The 14,466-nt window shown below is 42.7% G+C and overlaps 2 protein-coding genes across 2 annotated transcripts in view; one reads left to right on the forward strand and one right to left on the reverse strand.

The window, feature by feature from the left end:
• Positions 1-14,466, reverse strand: part of decr1 (2,4-dienoyl CoA reductase 1, mitochondrial) — a 45,501-nt gene that overhangs the window by 9,246 nt on the left and 21,789 nt on the right. Inside the window, exons 7-8 of the mRNA XM_084053192.1 lie at positions 7,954-8,026; positions 3,672-3,818 (exon numbers count right to left, since the gene is read on the reverse strand). Of these exons, the coding sequence (XP_083909318.1) occupies positions 3,672-3,818; positions 7,954-8,026 (220 nt within the window). The remainder of the gene's footprint in view (positions 1-3,671; positions 3,819-7,953; positions 8,027-14,466) is intronic.
• Positions 13,059-14,063, forward strand: LOC311038879 (beta-1,3-galactosyltransferase 2-like; the record flags this gene model as incomplete). The annotated part of the gene is made up of 1 exon (XM_084048503.1): positions 13,059-14,063. One exon carries the CDS (start codon positions 13,059-13,061, stop codon positions 14,061-14,063), a length of 1,005 nt encoding a protein of 334 aa, XP_083904629.1.

Below are 14,466 nucleotides of genomic sequence, written 5' to 3' on the forward strand. Positions count from 1 at the left end.
TTTTTTCACTGTGATCCCTTGCATGCCGTTGACTTTAATTGTTTCATTGTCCGACCACACCACGTACACTCCTTGAATCCGAGAAAAAACAAAACATATATTTTATAAGGTTTTTCCTCGGCTTCTAGGGAGTGCACATACAAAGTTTTACACAGATCGGTGCAGTTATAAGTAAAAACTCAAATTTGCCTGTTATAGCGCCACCATGAGGCTGATGTGAAACCTTTCAAGTGGCATTTCCTCCTTGGCCTAGTGGGAATGTGCGTGCAGAATTTCACAGAAATTGCATGCTGTGTTCATGATTTGAGGCATTTTGTTAAAAACTGAGCACTCCTGCAAAACTTGAGATGGTGTGTACGGTACACAGAGTACCGATTTGCGTAATGTTTGTATACAAAACTGTAAGAGTACTGTCAAAAAAATGTGTTTTGCAAAAAGCGGCCTCCTGGTGGCGCTATAACAGGCCCATGTGCTGTCCAGTGCTGGAGATTTGCTGTCCACAGACGGGGGGGGGTCAGACGGACACACGGACGGACGGCCGGCCGGCCGGCCGGGCAGGGTGCAAAAAAATACTGTAGTCTCGGCCATGCCTTTTGGCCTGGCGGAGACAACAATTCACTCACATAAAATTGACAAAGGTAATATTGTTTTGCCATCGACCTGCTCGCTCATCACTGGGTCAAACTCGGCATGCTGCTCCGCCAGACCAAGAATGTTCCCGTTATTTGGTTAATGTAGTGTGGAATTAAGGCCATTGAAAGCAAGGTTTCATTCTACAAGACGACAGACTACAGAATGTTTGCATTGTACTGTCTGTCAATAGCATTATGCGTTCTGAAGAAATAAAAGAAAACTCTCCCCAAAACATACACTATATATTCTGATAGTAATCATTTCAATCAATTGGATACCAATTTTATCCAATTAGGAGAGAGAACTCATACAGGATCCATGATAAACAAGTGAAATTGGAAGTGATGACACAAAGAAGTGAGTAAACAAAATTGGAACAGGAACACTATAACATTGAAGCTGATGAATGGGTACTCTCTCCCGATTGGATGAAATTGGCAACGCACTTGTAAATGTATTTTCTGTTTATTAAAGAGCTGCAGAGAGAGACAGATAGACCCCTGCTACTGAACACTATAACAATTAATATCAATACAGAGCTTTGACCTTCCAAAAATATAACTTACTCTACCTTTAATCTTGGACAATCATGTAGGTTAATCAAATAATCGAGAAGCAGTTTTTGTACCAATATATGTCTTTGCTAATTTCCTATATATCAATGAATCAACATGAAAAATAAATCTAATCAATCTTTTATAATAGACTAAATCGATTTGTCCCATTAACCACTTAACCCTGTATTAAACTTTGCTGTACAATGGTGACGTACACAAGTAGTGACGATAGCTGATCTACAAGCTCATGACGGTTGTGAGCTTGTAGAACAGCTATTTACGGATGGTGGTACATTCAGGACCAGACAATTTAGAGTTAAATGACTTTGCCAAATGTTATCAACACAATTCTCGTAATTTCCGTTCCCCATCTATCCGGATGTGACATGCACATTTTTCTGCTATTCTCCTGAATGGTGGTAGTACAGCCGCCGTGAGTGGCGTCAACGCTCGTCGTCATAGATACGGTGTACTTGGATCCGATGTCACGTCGTGACATTATTGTATTACATTTTGAAATATTGACAAATGTAATGATCATTTCAATTAAAATGATCAGGGTGTTGGAACTAATAATCAAAGATTAAATATTTACAGACAAACGTTTCTCAGTTTTACACACATCTCAGTTTTACACACATCTCAGTTTCACACACACACACACACACACACACACACACACACACACACACACACACACACACACACACACACACACACACACACACACACACACACACACACACACACACACACACACACACACACACACACACACACACACACACACACACACACACACACACACACACACCTCCCTCTTTCTCTATCTAGCCAAACATTCCCCATTTTCCGCCTGCTCCCTCCTCTGTCCCCAAGCCGTGACCCAGAAATCGACCGCGTTCCGCCGCGTTCCAAGTCGTAATTTGCCTCTTGAGGAGACTAGAGAGAAGGCTCTGCAGGGTGCATGGCGCAAGGATACTTCAAGTGTATACTTTACAAAAGTTTTCTTTTGCCCTAAGAATTTAAATCTGTTTAGTTATTGGATACTGCAGCTGACTGTTTCCTCAGGCTATGGGATGTAAACGACGCTGTCTGGGAGATGGGATCCAAAAGTGATGATTTAGAGCCGACGAAACATTTGATCAGCTTGTATTTTAGTCACGTAAAAAATGTTTATTTTAAAATGTGATTGATTAATGGTCACAACCGAAGGGTAACAAGCTATACAACAACATAACGTTGTAACCTTGTAACTCCATGTTCCAACGCTTTTCAACTTCTTATGTTTATTTTTCCCCCCGTAAATGAATGCCCTACTTAGTCATATACTACAAAGTCACACAAAAGTAGCAAAAATAGCAGATCTACAAGCTCACAACACACCAAAATGCAACTCGTTCTGAGCTATTTTTTCAGCTATTTTTGTTATTTTTGGAAGACAAAAAAAGTCAAATTGAAAGTAATTTACAGTGTGCCTGTGTTTTTTTGATAAACATTGAACCAATGCAAAGTATTAACCAGATATTGTGATTAATAACTTCATTGGCACGCGGATTCTTTTTCACATTTACTGAAAAGTCACAGTTTTTAGACATACAAGGTTTCAACCTGACGGCGACGATAAGTAATCGAGGTTGTTTCAAAACAAGGCTTCACTGAGCAAGGACGTTCCCATTTGTCAAATCTAACCCCATCGATTCCTCCATCCTCCTCGCATCTCATTATGACGTCCTTCCTCGGCAGCTAACATTATTTTAATGTTGGTTTATGCTTTTGTTTTGCTTTTCTTTATTTGCTTTAGTGTTAAATTAGTTGTAAATGTAAGTGTAGTCTTGCTCTGTAAAGCACTTTGAGTTGCATGTCATGTCATGAAAGGTGCTATACAAATAAAGTTTATTATTGTTATTAATAGGCTCTATGCACAGCAGCCATATTGGGAATGAATTGGGCCCCTTCCTTCCTTCCTTCACAGGTGTCACCAATAATACTAATTAAGGCTCTGTTCCATTTAGTGTGGCATAGTGGTTGTCTTATTTTAAAAGGCCCCCATAACTCTGAGAGTGTACAAATGGAACCAAATGGACCCTTACGGGTCCATTTGGTTCCATTTGACCCTTACGGGTCCATTTGGTTCCATTTGTACACTCTCAGAGTTACACACCTATTTGGGGACTATTTGGGGACCAAATAGTCCCCAAACTATTAGCCAAAGGGGCCATTTGGGGACCAAAATGGAGTGTTTCCAGTGAGCCAACATGCACAATATCAGCACCCTGACCAGAATGGAACAGAGCCTTCATTAGCATCATTGGTAACACCTGTGAAGGAAGTAAGTAGAGGCCCAATTTCTTTCCAATAGGGCTGCTGTGCATAGAGCCTATTAACCCTAAGGTAAGTGGGGAACATAGAACCTGGGGAACATAGGGATGACCCCGAAAAACCTCAATGGGCATTTGGCTTGTGTATCTGTGTACTCACAGCTCCAGACACCCAGCTAGCGTAGTCGCTACAGAGGAAAGCAGCCAGGTTGGCGATCTCTCCAGGTGTTCCCAGTCTGCCCACTGGGATCCGACCGATCATGGCCTTCTCGAACATCCCGGTGGGATCCAGGCGGCTGAATGCCCCCTACATGATGCAAACAATAACAAAGAAAAACAAGCACTTTCACCTTGTATTGCTCATTTCATAGTTTTTTGAAAAAAAACAAAAAAACAAAAGCAAGTCAAGATTTTTCAAAAATAGCAGATCTACAAGCTCATAGCGCGGCACTCGGTGCCGCGCTATGACCTTGTATATCTGTTATTTTTGAATAGCAAAAGACATCTAAAGTGACGCAGATGCGTTCCAGGTCTTAATGGGTTAAAAACTCTGCACTTGAACCCTCTGTTCTTAGTAAAACATGGCCCTGAGCTACACCGTACTTGATGTGTTCTTTTTTCGATCTACGCAAAGTGTCTTTGTCAAAAATAGCCGCTCTACAAGCTCACGGTGTGTCGCGTTGTGTGGTGGAAATCTGAATGGGGACCCCGACTCAGTCAAATAAGACAGATAAAATAAGGCAAAGACGACAGTTCACAGTTCAGAGGAATGAGTGATTATATTTTGATATCAAAAGGAGTTCAGGACTTACAAATGGGCAGCACAGAATCGCATTGCAAACAACCTCAGTTGAACTCGAGTCTCACACGGATTTGTAACAGCTTATATACACCAAATACCAAAGGCTTCCCTCAGCAGCGAAAGGCTTTTGTCCCACTTAGCTCCTCCCCCTTCCTGCCACCCCCAACACAGACAGGTTAATTTCAGGTTAATATCAACTTAGCATGATGACAAAAGGATGTAAATGCTTAAAAAAAAAGGTGCCAGCCCGTCTGAAGCAGGGTGGGTGGGGCAGGGACGGATTAACCCCCGCACGGGCCCCTGGGCTGCCAATATGTTAGGCCCCCCCCCTAGGGTCCCTGAGAGCCAAGGGCCACTGAACCACGGCCCCCAGCAGCCCAATGGCTAATACAGCCCTGGGGTGGGGTCACACACACACAACACAAATGAGGCCGTTGGAACAGAAAAAGCAATAGAATTATACATTAGTCCATTCTTAAAAAAAGTTTACTTCTAAATCTCTTTGACAGTTGCAACGCATTGTGACCTTGTAGATCGGCTATTTTAGGCGAATGTTCCCCACAGAATAGGTATGCTGGGGTTCAAGTGGTTAACACAATGACAGTAACTTTCATTTTAATTGACATTTTGAATGAGTCAGCCTCATTCTAGCCTCGGAAACCCATGCTTTTTTTTTTGTTACATAAGAAAAAAAGCATGGGCGAACCATGCAGGAACGATGGTCTTAGGACCTTGTTATCTCCTAACCAATCAGAGTGCAGAGGGGCGTCGCTCTAAATTTGGTGACGTCAGCGTGCTCCGTGCACAGACCGGCGGGGGGGAGGGGAGGGGAGGCGGGGACATAGATTGGTGAAGCAATAGGAAGCCCCGCACGAATGCGGGCGGCTGGGTTTGGATCCGCCCTTCAAGACCATCGATCGGGCTCGTTCTTTCAGTCTAGCCTCATTACGGGGCCAGGCTTCCAGCATGGACCCGTTTTGTTATTGGCATTATTCCGTTTCTTCTTCTTCTTCTTCTGCCACTTTTCGCAGTTCTGGCTGCACCGTGCAGTCGCTTTTTACGAAACTCGGCCATATGGTAGATGGTCATGAAAAACTATCAAGAAATAATTCTCACAATCTTTCGTCCAAAGGTGGCGCTATAGCACTCAATTGAAAATGGCAACTTTGAACAGGTACAACTCATGCCCTGTTTGACCTACAGCCATGAAACTTGGATACACATATGCGTCTCCTCATGCTGAACAACTTTCACCCTCTGACTTTTGACCTCTGACCTTTAGATCTCCCACCATTTCGAATTATATGAAAAACAGTTAAAACCTATCTCCTCCTGGGATTTTTGAGTAATCTGCACGAAACTTTTTACACATGAACTTTGGACCTATGCCAAAAAACGTTTGCAAAATATTTTCCATAAGTGAAAAAATGAAGTTTTAATGAGCCAATGAATATTGCAGTTTTATGACAATTATTCATCTGCCCCTAACACATACATGCAGACTTACCATTCTTTGAAACTTTGCAGAAATGTAAAGGGCCATTCCAAATATCACTGAAACCAATCTTACTCCAATTGGTCAAATGGGGGCGCTATAGCAATTGTTTGAAAATTGAAACTTTAAACAGGCAAAAGTCATGCCTCGTTTGGCCGACAGCCATTAGACCTGCTTACACATGTGCCTTGACTAATGAGGAACACATCTATCACGTTGACCAGTAAGCACCGCCCTTAGATTGTCCGCAATCTTGAGCAGTTTGAAAAACACTTAAACCCAGGATTTTTCAGCTATTTGCGTGAAACTGTATGATCAGTGTGATCTCTTTTTTCAGAGGTTTGTCTGTTGGTCCAATAGCGTCCCGCTTAAGTGTATGTCTCACAACCTCAAGGTCACAAGTTCAAGTCTCACTTGGTGCAGACTTCATCTAAGTTGCATTTCACACAACACGACTATCAATGAATACATCTGCAATTGTTAAAGATAACATGAAATACTTAATTGAGTGTTTTTTACATACTTCATTGTGAAAATAGCTGATCTACAATCTCACAACTTTTCAGATAGCAATGAGAGTATGTTTTTTCAATGTATAACATACTTCATTGTGAAAATAGCCGATGTACAATCTGACAACTTTTAATGGTTTGTGAGCTTGTAGATCGACTACTTTCACTAGTTTTGGTTCTGAGGAGATGTACAATTTCTTCATTGGTAAATGGTTTGTGAACGAGTGATCTTTGTGTTAGTGAAACAGGGGCTTGTGTCATGACAGAAGGCAAGAGTTTGTGATCCTCAACAGACAATATCAGCCTGGACAAAGCTATAGCACTATAGGTAGTGTTGCAGCTACCTAAGAGTGCCTCACGATCGCAAGGTTGCCGGTTCAAGCCTCACTTGATGCAGACTCATTTAAGTTGAATTGCAAAAAACATGACTCAATCTATTCCGTTTCCATGGCTCCCTCTCTCTCTTCAATCTATTCCGTTTCCATGTCTCTCTCTCTGTCTCTTTAACTCTTTGACTGCCAGAGTATTTACACATCTACCCCCCTTCCCTGCCAGAGAATAACATTGCAAAAATAGGTAAACTGTGAATTTTGTCTCCGTTTATTTTTTAACATTGAAGTGAATGGAGCAGAAAATCTTCGTATCGCGTTATCTCCTGCTTCCTTTGTGATAAAAAAAAAATGTTTTTTGAAAAAAAAAAAAAAAAAAAAAAAAAATTTTTTTTTTAATTTTTAATTTTTTCAAAAATCTCGTCAATCTCGTCGACGGCTGGCTGAGCCATGCGGAGAAAAACGAGAAATCTCGTCAATGGCAGTCAAAGAGTTAATCTATTCCGTTTCTATCTTCAATCTATTCCGTTTCCATGTCTCTCTCTCTTCAATCTATTCCGTCTCTCTCTCTGTCTCTTCAATCTATTCCGTCTCTCTCTCTGTTTCTTCAATCTATTCCGTCTCTCTCTCTGTTTCTTCAATCTATTCCGTCTCTCTCTCTGTCTCTTCAATCTACTCTCTCTCTCTGTCTCTTCAATCTTCTCTCTGTCTCTTCAATCTTCTCTCTGTCTCTTCAATCTTCTCTCTGTCTCTTCAATCTTCTCTCTGTCTCTTCAATCTTCTCTCTCTCTCTCTCTCTCTCTCTCTCTCTCTCTCTCTCTCTCTCTCTCTCTCTCTCTCTCTCTCTCTCTCTCTCTCTCTCTCTCTCTCTCTCTCTCTCTCTCTCTCTCTCTCTCTCTCTCTCTCTCTCTCTCTCTCTCTCTCTCTCTCTCTCTCTCTCTCTCTCTCTCTCTCTCTCTCTCTCTCTCTCTCTCTCTCTCTCTCTCTCTCTCTCTCTCTCTCTCTCTCTCTCTCTCTGTCTGAGGGTTGGCCATAGCTGAGTGGTTAGTGAGCCCGCCTAGGGAGCCAGGGGCTCTGGTTGACCCAGGTACGATTCCAGGCCAGGTCAGCAAATGTGTCGATGAAATGAAATTTGTCCCTGAGCAAGACTCTTAACCCCTAATTGCTCACAGGCCCTCATTGGAAACAAGACCGCAAGGACTTTCATGAACTGACCTGTTAAAGGAATTATCATTTCTCTTTCTCTCTACTGGCCCCGTATTATCGCTGCTTGCAGCTATATTTCTGATTGAGTTCCGTCTTACCTTAGTCCTGATTGGCCCAGGCTGGATGATGTTGAACCTCAGGCCGTATCGCCCCCACTCCGCTGCCAGGGACCTGGACAGACAAGATGTTCAAGATATTCTATTATATCATTAAGTTGGGTACAGTGTTGATTTTCACAGCTAATTTAGATTCAGTTCTAGTCATAGTCTTTTGTATCAAATTCCATTTAGTTTTAGACATATTTTAGTCATCTGAAATGTTTTACTGTTAGTCTAGTTTTAGTTGACTAAATATCATAAGATTTTAGTCGACTAAAATGTATTTTGGCGGTGCCTTGATTGCGTCGTAATGGGCGATTTTACACTTGGTTGCATGGTGAAAATAGCCGATCTACAAGCACACAACGCGTCGCAGCGCGACGCGTTGTGAGCTTGTAGATCTGCTATTTTCAGAGTGCAACACCCGAGCGCAACCAAATATAAAATGGCTTGTGTTATGGAAAAATGGATAACTTATGCTACAAGAACAGGTTGTCTTTCTTAAAATATCCATTACACTTGCTTTTCAGTTCTACTGGATCTCTTCTCCAATAGTCCCTCCCTAACATTTTAGTCCAGTTTGTATTTGTTGACGAAGTTGTCAGTATATTTAGTCTTAGCTTTAGTCATCGTAGCTTAGTTTTCATTTCGTTTTCGTCAGTGAAAAAAAGGTAGTCGATGAACATTTTTCGTCATAGTTTTAGTCGACAAAATCAACACTGGTTGGGTGGCATATAGATTATCCTACAATTTAGCGTCTGCAAATAAGAGACTAAAAAGCGTCACAATTACTTCAGACTAAACTTTTGGTGATGCCTCATCCATTTATTTAGAACATCGACCAGAAGAGAAAGGGGGGAAATAACTGGGGGTGTTTTAAAAGACGATAAAAAGAACTAAGAGCGGCATCCCACCTGCAGATTTCTGTAAATTGAGTGTGCACCATAATAATTACGTATAATATAATACGTAATTATTATGAATCGCGCTAGTGTATTTTCTCATAGCAAACAATCCCTGTCCAACGTTCTGTCACTCGCGGTGGAATTTGAAAGCACACGTACGTCAGTGACAGCAATGTCACATCACCCAGCAGTGACATCAGAGCTGGTCACAAAGCTGGTCCATATAAAGGGCCGTTCACAGCGAGGATGATAATAACTATCATGATAACTATAACTATAATGACGTTAGCATCCGCACTGATGAGCCATAACCAGGGGTCATCACCATGCCAGCTTGTGATGGACATTTCCATCAATATTTTATATTGCCTATCCCCGAATGTACACAGCACTAATGACTGATGTGTCATAGGGTCTACTCTATTCCACTGCACTACACATTTTTAACCCATTAGGACCTCTAACCCATTTTCTAAATCCTAACAGTTTTTCGGAAAAAAAATGTAAAAAAATATTTTCACGATTTAAAAAAAATAGCAGATCTACAAGCTCGTAGTGCCGCGCTATGAGCTTGTATATCTGCTATTTTTGAATAGCCTAAAGAAATCTAAAAGTGACACAGATGCGTTCCAGGTCTTAATGGGTATGAGCCACGAGCCAAAAATATGAATACAAATAAAATCTAAATTGGGGGAAAAGCCCAGAAATTGCAGGCATGTTGTGAGCTTGTAGATCAGCCATTTTCTTTTCTTTTTAGCCTAAAATAGCTTAAATGGCAGGGTTAAAGTGGTTAGCTAAACTTTAGAAAACCGGGAGACTGAAGTCGTCCTCTGTATACTGGCAGCTATAGGGGCAGTCCTGAGACAGACATTAAATGTGGCCCAAATGGTCCAAATATATTCCATGTTTCAATAATTGTCTTATCAGTACAGACAGTGCTTCCATCTTACATTGCAGGAGCAGAATGGCCACTTAGCTGCAAAGGTGAGTGGGTGTGTATTATACTATGGTTATTATTATATATTATTATATAGACAGATGGCTTTTCAGAGGACAGTGTTACTTGAGGACAGGAGGAGACAAGAAGTTCTACAAGCTAAACTATTGTTTTGTTTGTCAAGGTAGCTTCAATATTTCATTAGGTTTCCAGGAAGGTGAACAGGTATTGTAGTCTATGTTGATGAGAAAGTCTAAGGTATGGATTATATGTATGGATTATGATTGTGGAGTGTTAGTGTAGTTGTTGTTATTATTGAATTGAAACACATTCTCTTAATTGACAAAAATCAGCTCTACTTGTCCAGCTCTGCCCTCCTTTGGCTTGGTGCTCAAAAACAGATGACATCTGTTTTTGCTCTTTTCCTGCGCCATTTTTCACTGTGGTCTCTCACATTCCGTCTGACACACCTCATACACTCCATTAATCCATAGTCTTAAAAAAAAAAAAAAACTATCCCACAAAGGATTGAACGCACGTTTTGACATTTTAAGGGCAGCTATTAGCAAACATTACTTCTAGCTGTCTTCACCTGATGCAAAAATGTACGGGCACCATGTGTACGGGTACCATGTACAAGACCACAAATCTCCTGCAACATATTAATGAGCATGTCATCCCGACACTTTATGAGTCACAAAAATTATTCAAAGAAATGTTTAAATACATTTCAAAAAAGTGCCACGGATATAGACAAGTCTTGCCATGGACATGTTTATCCATGTACGGACATGTTGATGACCCCTGGCCATAACTGTCTGTAAACATGGTGAACGTGAGAGATGTGTTGTGTTGATGTGGTGACACCCTGTAAATGGGGATGGATTTTGATTGGCCATCAGTGTTTTTATCATTCATAAAATCACTCTGATCCCAATGCAATTGGTTTGGTGTTATAGCTGTGGGATCGCTTTAGCGATCACACTAATGTTATCTTCACTATTTATTATTATTGTCTCCGCCAGGAGACTTTGTTTTCACTTTCTAAATATGACACACCGATTGGTCAAGCCTCACGTGACACGTGACAATACGGGGAAATACTGTGATCTGATTGGCTAGTGACGCATAGCGGCCTATAAATACATGGCGTCACTTTGACAGTGTCTGCGCCACTGTCAAAGTGAGGTAAGACAGGAACCATCACGAAATGGCTGAGAAATGGTGGATACTGTAACAATTAGATAGGATACATAATTGGCAGATAGGACAGATAGGACACTTATATAGACAGGAGGGATATGACACTTACACAGACAGGACGGATAGGACACTTACAGTATACAGACAGGACGGATAGGACACTTATACAGACAGGACGGATAGGACACTTATACAGACAGGACGGATAGGACACTTATACAGACAGGACGGATAGAACACTTACACAGACAGGACGGATAGGACACTTACATAGACAGGACAGATAGGACACTTATACAGACAGGAGGGATAGGACACTTACACAGACAGGACGGATAGGACACTTACACAGACAGGACGGATAGGACACTTACATAGACAGGACGGATAGCGGCCTATAAATACATGTGTCACTTTGAAAGAGTCATAAGCCAGATTCCAATACCGAAAATCTCGGCCACTCGCTAACTCCCACTCAGTCACTCCGACTTCGAACCGGAAGTAGTCGCGGTCCAATTGTTCATGTGCGTCTTGGAGGAGGCGAGTGGAGTCGAGTGGAGGAGGCGAGGAGGCTCTCCACTTCCGCATTGAGCGAGTGTACATCAAGTGTATCCTCGACCACTCTCAACAGCTCCTCCGCGGCAGACTTCCGCATCACGTGTACACTTATTGTCTCCGCCAGGATACTTTGTTTTCACTTTCTAAATATGACACACCGATTGGTCAAGCCTCACGTGACACGTGACAATACGGTGAAATTAGTGTGATCTGATTGGCTAGTGACGTATAGCGGCCTATACATACATGGCGTCACTTTGAAAGAGTCTGTGCCTCTTTCAAAGTTAGGTAAGACAGGAACCATCACGAAATGGCTGAGAAATGGTGGATACTGTAACAATTAGATAGGATACATAATTGGACAGATAGGACAGATAGGACACTTACATAGACAGGAGGGATATGACACTTACACAGACAGGACGGATAGGACACTTATACAGACAGGACGGATAGGACACTTATACAGACAGGACGGATAGGACACTTATACAGACAGGACGGATAGGACACTTATACAGACAGGACGGATAGAACACTTACACAGACAGGACGGATAGGACACTTACATAGACAGGACGGATAGGACACTTATACAGACAGGAGGGATAGGACACTTATACAGACAGGACGGATAGGACACTTATACAGACAGGACGGATAGGACACTTATACAGACAGGACGGATAGGACACTTATACAGACAGGACGGATAGAACACTTACACAGACAGGACGGATAGGACACTTACACAGACAGGACGGATAGGACACTTACACAGACAGGACGGATAGGACACTTACATAGACAGGACGGATAGGACACTTACATAGACAGGACGGATAGGACATAATAATTAGAACATAAGAAGTAGAACATTCACAGAAGTAGAACATTCCCAACATTCCCAACACAAGTCTGCTGGCGGAGACTTGTGCTCCGAGGAGCACTTTTTCTAGTTATTATTATTATTATTCCGCCCGTTTTTTGACGGCTAACTAGTCCTTCATACCTTTAGCTACAAAGTAGTGTGGATTGGTCAAGCTTCACGTGACATCACAATATGTAATATAAATAGGTAAGACAGAATTAATCAGGAACAGACTTTCTAGTTATAGTTGTCATAGTATCATTCTTGGTGTGGACAGGCCTTAACCACTAAAGTCCTATATCATAATCCTATAGTGTAATGCAGGGATGCCCAAAAGGTAGATCGCGATCACAAAGACTGTGCAGGTAGACCACATTATATTACATGCCCCTAAAAAGATATATATCATTTTAAGAGAATTGTGTTCAGGTAGGAACTGCCAAAGGCTGTGCAAATGGCCGTTGTTAAGCGGTTTGCGTTGTTGGGTGACGTCAGAGCAGAGTTAAATAGGGATATAAAAGACCAAGAGATTAAATGCAGAGGAGAAGAGTGATTGAGAGAGAGAGAGAACATGAGGTGGAAGCACACGCACACCCGTCGTTGCATTGCCGTGTCGGCTTGTCTCATCTTGATGGTGATGATGTGGATTTTGTCTTTTTACCACTATTTGAATGCTGTGAATGCCAATGAAGAGTGGCCACCAGAGCCTGGAGTGGAGCCACCAGGAGTGGAGCCACCAGGGCCTGGAGCCACCCAGGACAGCGCAGGCCCGTCGTCAGGAGGAGACAGCTCCCGGGCATCGCCATACGTGGTGGAGTATCCCCACGACTACAGCTTCATCGTGGACGAGCCAGGAGCATGCCAACGGCAGAAGCCTTTCGTGGCTCTGATCGTCCCGGTGAATCCTCGCAACAGGGCCGATCGCGACGCCATCCGCAGGACGTGGGGAGGTGCAACCCGACGCCCCGTGTTGGGCCAAGCTGTGAGCCTGTTCTTCTTGCTGGGAGTGCCGACGGGAGAGAGGGTGGAGCAGGTCCAACAGGAAGTGCTGGAGGAGAGCAGAGAGCACCGGGACCTGCTGCAGAGTGACTTTGTGGACTCCTATAGCAACCTGACCATAAAGACCATGGTCATGACGGAGTGGCTGGACTCTCGCTGCGCCAACGCCTCCTACGCCATGAAAGTCGACTCGGACACGTTTGTCAACGTGCACAACTTGGTCGACATGCTGCTGAAGGCTCCGAAGGCCAACTACTGGACTGGGCGCATCAAGCATAGACCTGTTATTAGAAACCCAAACTCAAAGTGGTATTTACCTGTTGATGTTTTCCCCGAGCCTTATTATTCACGATTTCCAATAGGAGTGGGCTACGTTCTGTCCTTAGACCTGCCTAGAAAGCTTGTGGAAGCGTCCAGGCATGTTAAAGCGATTTACTTGGAGGATGCATATGTTGGGCTGTGTATGAGATACCTGGGTATTCCAGCTACCGCCCCCCCACAAGGATCTCTGTTTGAGGTGCGTGTGCCTTACAGTCGCTATGCTTACTCCAAGCTAATAGTCACCCAAACCAGCCGAAGTATCATCGACCGTATGAAAGAGTGGGAAGACTTCAATGAACATGTTTTCATTGAATGAATATATGGTTCATTGAAGTCAGTCCGTTGGTCCGACTGACTTGCCACTACACACACACCGGATCACACTGAGTTTGAGGTTGAACGGTGCCCAAAGTATGCCCTGGAAACACAGACAGATCAGCAAGGTCCCTTGCTAAACGGGTCAATTCATGGTTTAACAAACAAACTGATGCTAACGTTTTTTTTTTAACCCTTGGATTGTGTTAGAAACCTGCATCCACTTGTGGTGTTAGCGGGTCAAATTTGACCCGTGATTTAACCCATTGAGACCTGTTGCTACCTATATACGTTGTTATACCTTTCAATCCGGATGCCACCTCTGTGTCTCATTAGTTGTTGCTATAGTAACATTATTTTTTAAAGAATTTGAACGTTTTCAGAAAACTATGGTTAGGTTTTAG

This window comes from Gymnoscopelus microlampas (assembly GCF_963454915.1).
Source record: "Gymnoscopelus microlampas genome assembly, chromosome: 3".
In the NCBI taxonomy this organism is placed as follows: domain Eukaryota; kingdom Metazoa; phylum Chordata; class Actinopteri; order Myctophiformes; family Myctophidae; genus Gymnoscopelus; species Gymnoscopelus microlampas.